Source organism: Podarcis melisellensis (assembly GCF_964234715.1).
Source record: "Podarcis melisellensis genome assembly, chromosome: 8".
NCBI lineage: Eukaryota > Metazoa > Chordata > Lepidosauria > Squamata > Lacertidae > Podarcis > Podarcis melisellensis.
In genome coordinates this window covers 30,533,217-30,547,622 of record NC_138540.1, presented here as the reverse complement: position 1 = coordinate 30,547,622, position 14,406 = coordinate 30,533,217, and the positions used below count along the sequence as shown (strand labels likewise).

The 14,406-nt window shown below is 39.7% G+C and overlaps 1 protein-coding gene across 4 annotated transcripts in view; it reads left to right on the top strand.

Annotated features, from left to right (window-relative positions):
* Nucleotides 1-14,406, top strand: part of DPY19L3 (dpy-19 like C-mannosyltransferase 3) — a 38,654-nt gene that overhangs the window by 13,451 nt on the left and 10,797 nt on the right. For 3 of the 4 annotated variants that reach the window (XM_081924044.1, XM_081924043.1, XM_081924045.1), the window contains exons 7-16: nucleotides 1,173-1,296; nucleotides 2,333-2,467; nucleotides 3,019-3,150; nucleotides 5,098-5,199; nucleotides 5,989-6,062; nucleotides 6,644-6,802; nucleotides 8,793-8,915; nucleotides 9,308-9,419; nucleotides 9,966-10,022; nucleotides 12,807-12,889. In XM_081924044.1, coding sequence (XP_081780170.1) covers nucleotides 1,173-1,296; nucleotides 2,333-2,467; nucleotides 3,019-3,150; nucleotides 5,098-5,199; nucleotides 5,989-6,062; nucleotides 6,644-6,802; nucleotides 8,793-8,915; nucleotides 9,308-9,419; nucleotides 9,966-10,022; nucleotides 12,807-12,889 — 1,101 coding nt within the window. The remainder of the gene's footprint in view (nucleotides 1-1,172; nucleotides 1,297-2,332; nucleotides 2,468-3,018; nucleotides 3,151-5,097; nucleotides 5,200-5,988; nucleotides 6,063-6,643; nucleotides 6,803-8,792; nucleotides 8,916-9,307; nucleotides 9,420-9,965; nucleotides 10,023-12,806; nucleotides 12,890-14,406) is intronic. The other variant, XM_081924046.1, reaches the window with a different exon arrangement.

Here is a 14,406-nt window from a genome sequence, read left to right as displayed (position 1 = left end):
GGAAGTGTCTTCGGACAGCGCTGGCCCCTGGCCTCTTGAGTGAGATGGGCGCACAACCCCAGAGTCTGGTAAGACTGGCCCGTACGGGCAGGGGTACCTTTACCTTTACCTTTACCTTTACCTAGAAAAGAATCTATTCATTTCTTCAAGTTAGATTGCTGTATATTTTGGAAAGTGGTTTGCCTTCTTGCTGTGCATTTAGACACTTCTTAGGACATTATAACCAACTTTCACATGATGGTTCCTGAGAACAGGGAGCAGGGTTTTTTGTCTGTACTTCGATGGACTCTATTTTCAATCAAGATAGTAGACTAAGCCTTTCAAAACAGATTTTTTCCTTTTTTGTTTAGAATTCCCGAGCAACGCAGCTGCTAGTTTTTAATGGGCAGATAAGTGTTGCGCTAGCAAAGGCATGTTGGTTTTAGCTCAAGACTTTCCTGTGTATGTGAATCTATTCCAGGGTGCCTCAGAATGGGACACATAATTTAGAAAAGATATGAGGGAGGGAGAATACATGGAAATAGAATGAGGTAGGTAGCCAAAACATAGTACAGAAAGGATTTGAAGCTCTGGAGGCTCTATATAAAAAAGAGCCTTTTCTAGTTTAGACTAACCCTAAGGGGAAAAACTTCCTTTTGTGTAGAAATGTTGAAAACTGGGCTGTCAGCCACTTATAGGTGCTTTAGTGCTGCTAAACATTTATTTTGTGCCATTAGTGTCTAGACAGTGTATGGAGCACAACATGACACAGTCAATAAGCTGTCAATTAACTGGTTTTTAATATATTAATAAAAATAATTGCTACAATATTTCACTGCAGAACATACTTCAAAGATGGTCAATGAAGCTGGCTGTATTTCCTTGACTAAACAGTGTGTGCCAATAATTCTTTTTTCTTCTTTTAATTTTACAAGTCTTTGGCATTTGCACATTGCTGTTCTAGATTTAGGTAATCTATAACAACACATCCTGTTAACAGGGTCCCTCTCTGGTTGAAATCAATTTGATCAGTTTACTTGTAATGCATTAATTGAATTAGTCCGAATGCTTTCTGCCATATTTGAAAATAGTGAAGTAATAGTCGATGTCCATTTTCAATGTTGAGATTTGCATCTTTGTAGAGGACTTGCCCATTGTTGCTTATATGAACCTTTTGCTTTTGTTTTCTGCAGAACAGATACCACCCGGGTGGAATTCACCATTCCGTTAAGAGAGAACTGGGCACTGCCATTCTTTGCTGTTCAGATAGCAGCAATTACATTCCTCTTCAGATCTCATCTGCGACCCACTCATGAAGTGAGCCTTTTTTAAAAGCACAAAAAAGTTTTCTCTTTAAAATGTAATGATAAATTACAGCCAAGGTAATGCTGGCAGAAAATATATACCAGAAAATAATTATTGCTGTTCTTCCATAGTTAAATGTCAAATCTTTGATTGAATGCAGATGCTCCAATCCAGCTCAGAGCCACATTACTCACAGAAACAGGCTTCTATGTTGTATCCTTAGTTGCGTGGGGAATTGCATGTGAAAATGCCTCCTGAACACCCTATTCCACAACCTGATGCTGTAGGCATAGAGACCTTATAAAAAAAGCAGCAGCCTTGTTGGCTCGATTATTTGGGAGAAAAAGGCGGTTTGGATTCTAGCCTCCCATTCCCCTTTCTCACTAGGATGATGGTGGTGATCTTTTTTGTTAAAAAAAGGGTTTATTGCTGCATGTGTGCTCTGTTGGTTCAGAGCCAGAGAGTGTACTTTGAGATATGTCTACTTTGGAGTAGGGTTCTAAGAAGGCGTCATTTTCCATTCTGCCCCTGTATTCTTCACATGCAGCACTATTTCCCGTTGCAGTTTGTCTTTCGCCCAAATCTATGCCATTCATTTAGCTCTGTGGCAAAATTACATAATTTGCGTAATTAATTAAATAAACTATGGAAATTACGTTGTCATGATGTTATTCCAACCCATTCATTTCACTGCAAAGGTAATTCAGGGTAAAGGAGGGGGACGTAATATCATTTGCAGACTGAAAGCAACTGAATGAACTGATTTTTATTCTGGACATGGGACAAATAAGTGACCGCCAACAATTTCCATTCCTGTTTCTGTTTTTGTCAGAATGCTGCAACATCCTTATGTTTGTAAATAGATGAATGGTATTTTGAAATTATATATGGATGATGTATTTTATTTATTTTGTAACAGTCTGATTTTGGGGAATAGTTTTTGTTTAAAGCTGTTTGATACATTGAAATGCCCAGTAATCACTTTCCATTTTTTCCACTACGATCTTTCCTCATGTATCTCATTTAGCTTATGTTTTTGTTTTTCCAGAGGCTGACACTTCTGGCAGTATTTATTTCAACCTTCCTCTTCAGCTTGGCTTGGCAGTTTAATCAGTTTATGTTGTTGATCCAGGCATTGGTTTTGTTCACACTTGACTGTCTTGACTTGCTTCCTAGAGGAAAGGTAAGCTAATTGCTTAATGTGCCGCCATTGAAATAATGGAAAACAGTCACGTTCAGGTGTGCTTGATGGTATGCAGTGTTGCGGCCACTGTGTGTGATTGCAAAGTTTGGAAGGCTGTCTTCATTATGAGGAACTCTGATGAAATAATACTGTTCTTGATGCAAAGTAAACTTGGTTAAGTATGGATGTTTAGGATGGAATGTCTTGTTTTTCATATTTTTTAACTGAATACTAGAATCTTGACTTTCAAAGTGCCATAAAAATCTTAACTTGGCGTTGAGATATGGGAGTAGTAGAACTGTGTATCTTAAAGTACTTAACAACAATGTAAATCAATGTCATGCTTTCTGGGTTGTTTTATTTAATTTTTAACAAACAACCCCACAAAGATCTGCAGGCAAGCTCAGTTTTCTTGGTGGGTATTCTGCCTTCTCTGTCTTCTGGTGCTATTTTCTTCATTACAGGAGGGACTGGTGTGAGCATTTTGCAAGTTAGATAATTCAAAAAAATGAAGCTGTGGCATGAACAATTTCTTATCATTATGTTTGTAGGTGACCTGGATCTACATAATACAGGTGGCTAGTTTGCTGCTTGTTTGCCTCCTACAGTTCTTTAATTCCATGATAGTGGGATCATTACTTATAAGCTTTAATTTGTCCACCTTGTTAGCAAGAAAACTCCAGGTATGTATTTATCATGGTTTAGTTTATTTTGTTAAAATAGCAATTAAATAGGGTAAGCTGAAAAGTTGTCTGCTTTGCTACTTGGGTAATCTTCATAAAATTACACATGGTTAAATGCCTGCCACCTTTGATAAGCTGTGTTAGATGTTAGGGACCATGACTCATAAAGAGCAAGTCATGATCTCCACATCATTATAGGGAAATAGCCACAGTCAGATTGAAAGCAGAGTTGCTGATCAAACAGTATTGGGACTGGAACTCCTTAGTGCTTCTGTCTTCATGCATAATGAGCCCATGATATGCTTTATGGTCAGGTATTATTATTATTATTATTATTATTATTATTATTATTTAAATGAGATTCCCTCCTCCATCCTACTTACAATTTTGTTCAATAAGAACTGCTCTCACTGCAGAATATCTTCAAGTTTTCTGTTTTACAATCATTTTTTTCATTTGCTGTTGGAGACTCGGTGCTTTGAAAACCCTATTGGCTTCTCTCTTCAAAGATTTAATGCTATCCTGAAAGGAAACCTGAAACTACCTTGATTCACTAGCATCAGTACAGCAGTAGTTTTTAAATTAAAATTAGCTGGACAAGTAATGCTCATTAGCGTAGTTTGCTGTTTGATAGATGCATTATTTACAAAAAACAGGGGGAGAAGGAGAAATAGTTTTTTTCTTCTGTCATGTCCTCTTATTTTCCGTGTTCCCTCGTTCATTCCTACTGGCAAGGAAAAAGCTGCAAAGAAGAAAATTCAACCTGTGAAGGTTATTAAAAGATGCTAGCATCTGGCACTGACCTCCTGCTTTGGATTTCCACCATGCTCCTGTGCCTTCTTACCCAGAATGCTGAGTGAGCCCCTCCTTGTCCCTTGCAGCTGCTGAAAGCTGATGACGCTCAAGGAGCTCCTCCCCACCAGCAACTGCTGTTTTGAAAGTATCCAGAAAGACCATCACCAAACTCCCAAATAAATCTAGTCTCTACCAGTGCCAGAGGGTGAAAGCAGTACTTTTTTAGGGCGAAGCCTCCAGAGGGGGCCACCTCTAGAGGGGCTTCAGTCTAAATCTTGTTCAGCCTCAAGGGTGGTATCTTTCCCCCTTTCATCTTGGAGTGGTTCATTCCAAATGGGTCAGTCTATGTCAAAGTAACAGAGCCATCAAACTGGCCAAACAGCACAATGTTTTCTCACAGTTCAGCCTATGGAAATGTTAAAAGTTCCAACAGTGAATGCCCCAGTGGTGGCTCTCCTATCAGGCATAGTATTATCTAAGGACAATGACATGTCTCTTTAGGACATAGTGAAAAGACCAAAGGGGCACTTAATGGGTCCCATGAGGCCTCTGCACTGGTTCTCTAGGCTGCTTCCACTGGTGCTCCTTTTCCCAGGGCCTCCCTTCCAAGGCTGGAAGAATTAATGCAAAACAAAGAGCTTAATGTGTCAGAACCTTACATAGGCTGCTAGGAGGAGAGCTCTGTTCACGTGGAAATCTTCATCTATATTCACAAGGCACTAAGAAGTATACATCTTCACCTCTTCAAGGAGAGCTTTTGTCAGGAGTGGGCTTCAGCATGTCCTCCCACAGAAATTTCAGCTATAAGCACCGTGATTGGATTTACCTGACAGTTAGGTTAGCTAGGACATTATCACATCAGTAATGGATGCTTCTTTTACACCAAGTTTTATGTACTCACTGTGGATTTTCTTTTTGGCTTGGAGTGAACGAGGCATCTGCGCCACAGCCTGGTGAGTTAGTGCACATTCATACAAACCATGCAGGATAGGACTTCCTTGAAGACCTTAAAATGCAAGTCCCCTGTCTTTTCTGGAGGGATTAGCCCCTTAGTAATCAATGCCTCATACTCCCCAAATTAGAAGGAACATTCACTGTGAGTGCCCAGTGTTCCTTTGCAAACACTAAAATACCATTGCTTACATTTTCCAGAATAACCTGAAAACTGGTGGCTTCTTTAGCAGGCTTGGGAAGCTCTTCCTTCACGTACTCTTAGTGCTGTGCTTGACATTTCTTGTAAATAATTTTATTAAGGTGAGTAAATCTTTTTTTTCTTTTTCCAATTGAATCTTTATAGTATCTTGTTCAATATGTATAACAGATTTACAGTGCAATACTATGTTTGTTCGCATATTATATGCATTGGTTTGTAACCTTAAATGGCTTTATGTGCAAATTCATAGTGAGTTTGTAAAGAAATGTTGTTTCTTATTTGTCTGTACAACAGACAAAATTGAATTTAGCATTCCAAATGTGTTCTGCTTTTGCTAATGCTTTGCCTTTCCCTAACATTGTATAGCTACACACACAAATGGAATATGTAGCTTTACATTTGGGATGCCTAAATATACAATGAACTTCAACTACATGCCCATGTTCTGCTTTCTTCTTTTCACATCCTTCCTCAGTCAGTTTAAACCAGGGGTGGGATACTGGATCCAGCCAGAGGATGAATCTCGAACTTGCCCCCTCTCTGCACACCTACCTGTCAGTCACCTGATCTAATATGATGATGGGCTATTTAAATTTCAACTCACAGGAACAATCACAGATTTAAACCACCTAACAAACAACGTTTAAACCAGCAGTGGGGAACCTCTGGCCCACTGGTACTACAACATTAAGACTGGAGATGTGTCTCTGCTGCTGCCTTTTTCTATCAGGGATCAAGCAGAGGCTTATAGCTGATCTCACTGCTGTGGAATACAATTTTAAGAAAAATCAAAGTTAAAAAAAAGTGGCACTTGTGAAATGTTGTGATGATGAGGCAGAGTTGTCTTCACAACTAAAAGAAAGTAATAGCTTTTTTTTCTCTCTTCACAGAAAGTTCTTAATCTGAAGTCTGATGAGCATATATTTAAATTTCTGAAGGCAAAGTTTGGATTTGGAGCAACAAGGTATGGTATTGTTCAGAGTTCAAAACAAAATTGTTTTCCTCTAGTTTTTTGGGATGGGAGGGACCCAAGTTTCTATTGGAGTATGTTTCCCTTTAATAGCCAACCTGTGCCGTAAGACCGGCAGTGGAGGCTCTTCAGGTTGTCCCATTGGCAGGGATGGTGAGACAGAATAGGGTTTTCTCTGTGATGCTGTCCAACGATAGAATACCCCATCCCTAAAGGTTGGTTACCCTCTATTTTGTTGGACTTCCAGCACAAAATACTCGTTCAATTTCACTTTTGGTGGTACTGAAACCAGGGTTTCAGAATTTGGGGGGCATTACGTCCACTTCTGTAGTTTAATCTGCATTTATTGCTTTGTTTAAAAAACCCAGGGATTTGTTTGAATGAAGGGCAAGTTTAAATGCAACAAATAGCAATAAGGCAGCATGTGCTCTTGCTTGTAAATTCTGAGTTGTGGTTACTGATCTTGCTTGAGCACTTTCTAACATGCATCTTTAGGACTAATTTTCTTAGATTTTTAAAAACGCACACATTATGCCAATAACTTTGCAATGTTGACTTGTCTTCCTTTTCTTTAGAGATTTTGATGCTAACCTGTACCTGTGTGAGGAAGCTTTTGGTCTCTTGCCTTTTAATACTTTCACAAGACTTTCGGGCACTTTAGTTTTCTATGCCTATGTATTTGTGCTCTTGGTGATGACCATAACATCTGCTGTGGTTGCTTTTCAAAATCTCAGGTATGTCTGTTTCTATATTGCAGGATTATGTTTTCAGTGCAGGGGGTCTTTTTTTCTTTCTTGTTGATGAGAAGAGGAAGACATGAACAGAGTCATAGTTCAGCATCAGGGCATGCTTGCCTCAGATTTGAGCCAATTATCTAAGAGAGGATTGGTTTTCTGAACCTAAGATATATAACTCTGGCAGTGGCAGCCTCAGTTTTTAAAATGATGTGTATATTGGCTAGTTCACTTGCTGAAGCATGTCACTGTAGCAAGGTTTGGTTACTGATGCATTTCAGGCCAGTAGTCAGCACAGTCCAGAAACCACAACAAATTTAATGTTGCTCAAGTAGAGTTAATAAGGCTTAGTTTCCAGTGAGGCAGTAAACTTGTGTCTTTGCTATACTACTTAAGCCAACAGATGCCCATCACATAACAAAATATTCCTACACACACACACACACACACACACACACACACACACACACACATCCTTCCAATGAAACATTGCATGTTAGAGAGAACATAGCCTTATACAGTGGTACCTCGGGTTAAGTACTTAATTCGTTCTGGAGGTCCGTACTTAACCTGAAACTGTTCTTAACCTGAAGCACCACTTTACCAAATGGGGCCTCCTGCTGCTGCCGCGCCGCCAGAACATGATTTCTGTTCTCATCCTGAAGCAAAGTTCTTAACCTGAAGCACTATTTCTGGGTTAGCGGAGTCTGTAACCTGAAGTGTATGTATCCTGAGGTACCACTGTACTGAGCTAGACCATTGGTCCATCAAACTCGTTGTTGCCTCTCCCCTGACTGGCAGCAGCTCTCGGTGGAATTTATGCTCACAGCAAACAACAACTTTAATTACCAGGAAAAATAGATCATTTTTGCTCCCAACCTCATAGGCCACTTTTGGATATTTTGCAATGGTATGCAGAATTGTTGGTCATTTTCTGTGGATTTATTCATTTGACTTTTGTTGCAAAAGTGATTCACTTGGGCAGTGGAAAATCTACTAGAACCCAAGTAAAAATGACCAAGTAAATGTAGATAGATAGATAGATAGATAGATAGATAGATAGATAGATGATAGATAGAGAGAGAGAGAGAGAGAGAGATAGATAGATAGATGATAGATAGATAGATAGATAGATAGATAGATAGATAGATAGATAGATAGATAGATAGATAGATAGATATAGATGATAGATAGATAGATAGATAGATAGATAGATAGATAGATAGATAGATAGATAGATAGATAGATAGATGATAGATAGATAGATAGATAGATAGATAGATAGATAGATGATAGATAGAGATAGATGATAGATAGATAGATAGATAGATAGATGATAGATTAGATGATAGATTAGATGATAGATAGATAGATAGATAGATAGATAGATAGATAGATAGATAGATAGATGATAGATAGAGAGATGATAGATAGATAGATAGATAGATAGATAGATAGATAGATAGATAGATGATAGATAGATAGATAGATAGATAGATAGATGATAGATAGATATTGTAGAGAAGGTAGCTCTGTAGAACTGGATTCTCATCTGGGAAACTTTTGTCAGCTTTATCCCAACATTTGCTAATTCCTAATAGCAGCTGAGACCAGTATTTTGTGTAAAACCAGGGGAGTACTCCTAACTGCAAATTTGGTATTAGCTGTCAACCGTCTGTTTCCACACACCCCTCCCTGAACATTTATGTTTCATTTGTAGTATTATGATGTGCAAATAAAATTATTTGTTTTTCATATTTATTTCACTCATGTTCCACCGTTTGCCAGTCCAGCTTGAAAGCAGAAAATCTTGCACAGGGGAATATTTAAAGCACTCGGCAAGCATGAAAAATCTATTAGTATTGCCTTAGAATGTTTTATTTTCCCTGGAACCAGGAGGTTCCTTTGAACTGCATACAAATGTCCTGTTTTAAAATAACGTATTGCTAATGTAGCCGTGCTCCTTTTCTTTTGTTTCCCTCTCACTCAGTGGCTCTGTGAACAACAAACCTGCGGATAAACTGCAAAAGTGCATAACTCTGCTGAAACCAGGTGTTGCTTACAATTTAGTGCACACCATTCTCTTTGGATTGCTGGCTTTGAGCACAATGAGGTATCCTATCTGACACGTCATACATATTGGGCACTGGATATTACATGTGGAGTATAAAGTAGCATATAAAATAGACTATAAATTCCTATTTGGTCTGTTTACCTTACTTTCCCCCATAACATATGTTCCAGTTATGAAATAAAATTGCCCTATGGAAACTGCACTCAAACTAGGATACAGAGGGATTTTACTTCCAGCTCTATTTGATGAGCTGCCAGAACTGATTTTCACAAAAATTATCTTTGTAGGTGCTTTAAGGTACTGAATATTCTGGAAGTAAAATAAAGATTTTTTTTAGTATGTATGCTATTATAGATTACATTATCTATATACTATGACTGTTCAACTTGCCTCCACATACTGCATTTTCTTTCTTTCTTTTCATCTTGCAGGATGAAATATCTTTGGACTTCCCACATATGTGTGTTTGCTGCTTCTGGTCTGTGCAGTAGTGACATGTGGGGGCTGATCTTGAGATTTGTCCATCTTTACACACCACAAAGGGTTAGTTAGAGCTTTTCTGTGCTATTGCTTTGCTTGTTTTCATTGATGTGTGAAAAATCCAGTTCTTTCAGGGGTAGCCTGAGGTGAACCACCACACGCTTAAAACAGATTTGCAGTACGCTGGAGGGAAAGTATTTAGATTTATATACGGTTTAATCTGGAATCCAGGGTGCATTTTGGGAGTGTAACATATTAAAGGAATTCTATTTAAGTCCACTAGATGGTGATGTTGCAGAAGCTATGGAATGCATTTTTTTAAAAATAACACTTTTCATGAAAAATCAAAGTGACAACAGTATATAATTTTTCACATATAGCCCAATACAATATTTTGCGCTTCACAGAAGCTAAATTAATACACAGTATTTTGTTAAAGTTCTTAATGGAATTACTTTTAGAGACGGAAATTGCTAACACAAAGAGGCTCTTCGACCTAAAAATGCAATTTGTGAAGCAGCTCCTGTTGTCTTTGTTTTCAAAATTTGTTGATCATTCATTGACGGTGTTTTATTTCAGTAAATGTAATTGTTGTTGTTTTCTGCCTAGGTATCTGTGATTAGATATCTGACACCAGTACTCATATTACTGTATCTTTGTTACAAGGTAGGGCTCTTTGTTAGTCTGTATCTTTCTTTTAAGAAAAATTACTTTTAGAAAATAAGGAATATTCCTTAGCCACTAAGGGCCATTTCTCCCTGTTACATTTGTCTATGAGATATATACTGCCATGCGGAGAAAGGTCACAGTCAACCAATGGTATGCACAGAAGTAGATTCCTTGATCATGGCTGTACCAGAGACGGCTGCCAGATTTCCATGTGTACCACACCCTGCTCACATTAACTTTCCTTCACACTGTCAAGTACAGGCTAGTTTCCCACAGGCATCTGGTTGGCCACTGTGAGAACAGGATGCTGGACTAGGTGGACCATTGGCCTGATCCAGCAGGCTACTCTTACGTTCTTACCTATGTACATGAGAAAATCATTTATGTGAATTATGTTACACTAGGAATATTTTCCACTTATCTCATATATCAGGAAATCAAACCACCCGTCAGCTCCCTGATTTCTTTGCTGAGATTTTTTTTAAATATATGAAGTCACACTTCCTTATACAATAATTTCTGTCAATGAAGACATAACCTGAAAAAGAGCTGTGAAAATAATAGTATTCATAACCAACCTGACTCTCTAGCTGAATGGCATTTTCTTTACGCCTGTGGAAGGAGACCTGTGATAATATATTCTGTATAGTTGGTCCAGTTAAACCCTGTTACCTCCTTTGAGCAGATCTGGCATTTACAAGTTACACTTTCATAAAAGTGAAACTGAAAACCACATTCTGTTGACATCATAAAATGGGCCACCTTTATTAGCTTTGCCTGGGCCCAGAGACTGGTCCCAAGGACCTGCACTCTGGCTTACTGCGAAGAACCATCAGATTGCCAGGTACCATGGATAGGGCCTTTTCATTGGTGGACCTACATTTTTGCAAGTTCCCTCCCACACAAGGTTCATTTAGAACCTCATTGGTGGCTTTTAAGCACCACTTTTTAAAAACTCAGCCTTTTATCCTTATTTGACATTGTTTCAGTTTCTCCTGTTTTAGTTTGATATGTTGTATTTATTAATTGCTGTAAGCCACCTTGTGAAGGTTTTGCCCTAAAGACAACTTTTCCAGTCAGACTGCCCTCTTTCCTAACTCCAGGCCACCTTTACATTTTATGTCATTTATTAGTTTTAGTATTTTAAAATGGTAAATCTCCTTGTGTGCTTTGGTGGGAAAGTGGTATATAAATGATATATAAAAGTTGGGTTAGCGGAGTCTGTAACCTGAAGCGTATGTAACCTGAGGTACTACTGTACTCAGTTGAAAGGCTCATTGCAAATATACTCTGTTTGCTACGTATGAGCCATTTTTAAAGCAACAAATATTCACTGTAGTACTCTTTACTGATTGGTGTTTTACTTCACTACACTTTTAAAAATAGAAACTGCTGCAAGATGTGTCTTTTTTTATTTTTAGCTCTCGCTTGAAAGCAAGTGGTGGCAGATACCAACTTTTATGCATAGATCTCTAAAGATTATGTCATGCAGCACCAGGCTTCATACTGGCTGATGAGTGCAAAGGTTGCCCTCTCTCTTCTCAACAAGCAGACCAACTAGTGCTGTCAGCTCTGACAGCCTTAATCAGCTCTGCTGGGGGAGACAGAAGGGTATGCCTCAATTTAGTCCTACCCAGACCCCTTCCAACTGGTGATCAAATCTGACCAGCTCAGTCATCTTTTTATGCACATCAAAGCAACGTGCGTAGAACCTGGGGCACTGGGTGCCCTTTCTATCACCTGCCTGTGGGTTCCCCTCTGCATCACCTTCCCATGGAGGCAGAGGCAGAAGACCGCTCAAATCATCAAAACCTCTCTCTACACTCCCTGAATCCCTTCCAGTTTTTGCACAAGCAGTTCCAGTTAGCTATGTCCTGAAACTTTTTGTAAGTAGCATCTCGTTTTCAGTAACTAGGTTGAACTATCTTCTGTGGATACATTTTTTGCCAAGCAAAATATGCATTAGCTTCCCTCCTCCCAAACGTGTGGTGGTTTTGGGGGGAGATTATAACCTAATCTCGAATAAGCTAATGAAAGCTTCTTTAGAGACATGTGGTTGCTGTAAGTCCAGATACATTGCTTGAAATATTTATTTGTTCAACTTCAACTGTGGCTGTTTGTTTAACCCTTTCCCTGCTCCCTGTTTCCCTGCTCCCATACAAACACACATTCCAACCATCTCCTTTTCACTATTTGACATTCTGCCCTTGCAAACACACACCTGGAACCCCATGGGGAGAAACATGGCTTCTGGGGGTGAAAAGCGACAGGCAAGGAAGCGGGTGAAACATCCCCCATTGACCTCTTGCCACCATGCTTTCCGTAAGCAAAGCAGCCAGTGTGGAGGAGGAGGGGGAAGGTTTCAAATTTGGTTCATTTTAGGGGGCAGGGGCATTGTCCTGTCACTTGCTGTCATGGAAAATCACTTTTCCATCAAGTGGCTGGTGATTTGTGAGATCTCTTTTTGGACACAATGAACAGAACATCATCTTCACCTGTAGTACATCTTGCTGCAGCCTCCCAGCTTACTGTTCTATGTGTAGGCCTGCTTTAGTCCATACCGTTCCCATTTGTAATGTTTTAAAACACAAGGCAGCTGCTGCTGAGCAGAGCAAAAGACCTGCTTCTTCCTATGACTGGGACATCAGTCAGGTTTTCCCACTCATTCTCTAAAAGCAGCCATTTCTAACTGCTACAGAATTGAGCTCCATCCCAGTATTTGACATGTGGATTATTCTCTGTACTCCCTCCCCCCCCCCTCCCGTGTGGTTTTTCTTCTAGTTCTGGCCTAGTGTGATGGCTGAGCTGTCGGAGCTGAGGGAATTCTATGACCCAGACACAGTGGAGCTGATGAACTGGATTAAGTAAGAGGATTTTTACTTTATTTAAATTAGACGCTCTTTAGAGTTAGCTGATGTTCTTAGTGTTGCTGCTCTCTGGTTCCATCAGTGACCTATATTAACCAGTTCCAGAAAGCAGGCAACATAGCTTTTGGCCTGTGGTTAGTGATTTTGTTGCAATCTCTACACAATTCCTCTTGACTGCAGCAACTTCTTACAGTTTTTGGCTAGAACGTTGATGGCCAGCTTCATCATCATGGGCGGCTGGAATCTCCCAGGCAAGGTTCTTGGAGGCTTGAACCTACACACTCCACTGCATGGTAGCAACTGTCTCAAGAACCTTCCCAGATGGGTCAAGCCCTACTCATCTCTTGCCCTCCACAACTAAATAACATGGTAGGCACCACTTTTAGTACAAAGAAAAGATATTACAGAGGATTTTCACAGGTGCTTAAGTGATGTGTCCTCATTTTCTGAAATGAGGCCTCTGGAATCCTCTCACTGTGTGCTGGGAGGAAGTACCTAACATGTTATTCAGCTAGGGTGGGGTGGTGAGCTGTACCCATTCCAGCAAGGCTTCCTGGAGCTGATGCCATTATGGAGCATCAGAATGGGGGGGGGGGGAGCTTCAGCCCTCCTGCACCTAGGCTTGGAGAGTCCAGTCCTTCCCCCACCCCAACTGCTATGTTGGAAATGGCCCCCAAGCTGACACCAGAGAGAGGCATTTGGAGACCACAAGACATGACTTGATGTGACCTGTGGGCCCCCTGTTTCGTTTATCCTCGACCTGTAGTTTCCGCTATAAAAAGTGGCGCTGCGGGGGTGGAAGACTTTGTCAGTTAGCGGAATATGTTTGCCTCTTGCAGCACTGCATTGCTGCTTCTTTTTTTACCTTTTTTCCCTCTTTTTTGGGTAGGGTTAACAGACAGTGTAATTATTCATGAGTAAATAGGTAATATAAATCTTCACCACCATTGTGAATGCAGACCAAAGTCATCTCCATCCTTTTGCTACCATATTGACATGTTCTCATGACTAATGTTCACCAGCCAGGGGTCTTTAGTACCACTTCTGTATTAAGAGATGCTAAATGTTTGATAGCCCTGGTCTCTGGAGTACAATATGCAGTGTTTTATATATAGATTTATACATAAAATATACATGGGGCTTTGGTTTCAGCCACAAACTGGATTTGACTGGTTGCAATGAGAGCAATTTTTCACACAAGCCCAGAGCAGAGAATACTAAACTGCTGCTTATCCTCTTTTCCTTTTAAATCATGACAGACACTTTTTTTGTTGTTTGCTACTTGGAATTTATTGTGTCAAAGAGCGAATGTTATGCACGTAAGGAGAAGTTAATTACTTTTGCATTAACAGCAGTCGACAACCAATTTATGCCTTGCACCTGAAACTGGGACTGATACGTTCTTGCCTTGTAAGCTCCTAGTGTCAGAAATGATTCAGTCATTATTCATTTGGCCCCTTTAAAAGTTCAGCTGAACTTCATCTCATTCAGGGTTTACTGCATAGGATAACTTT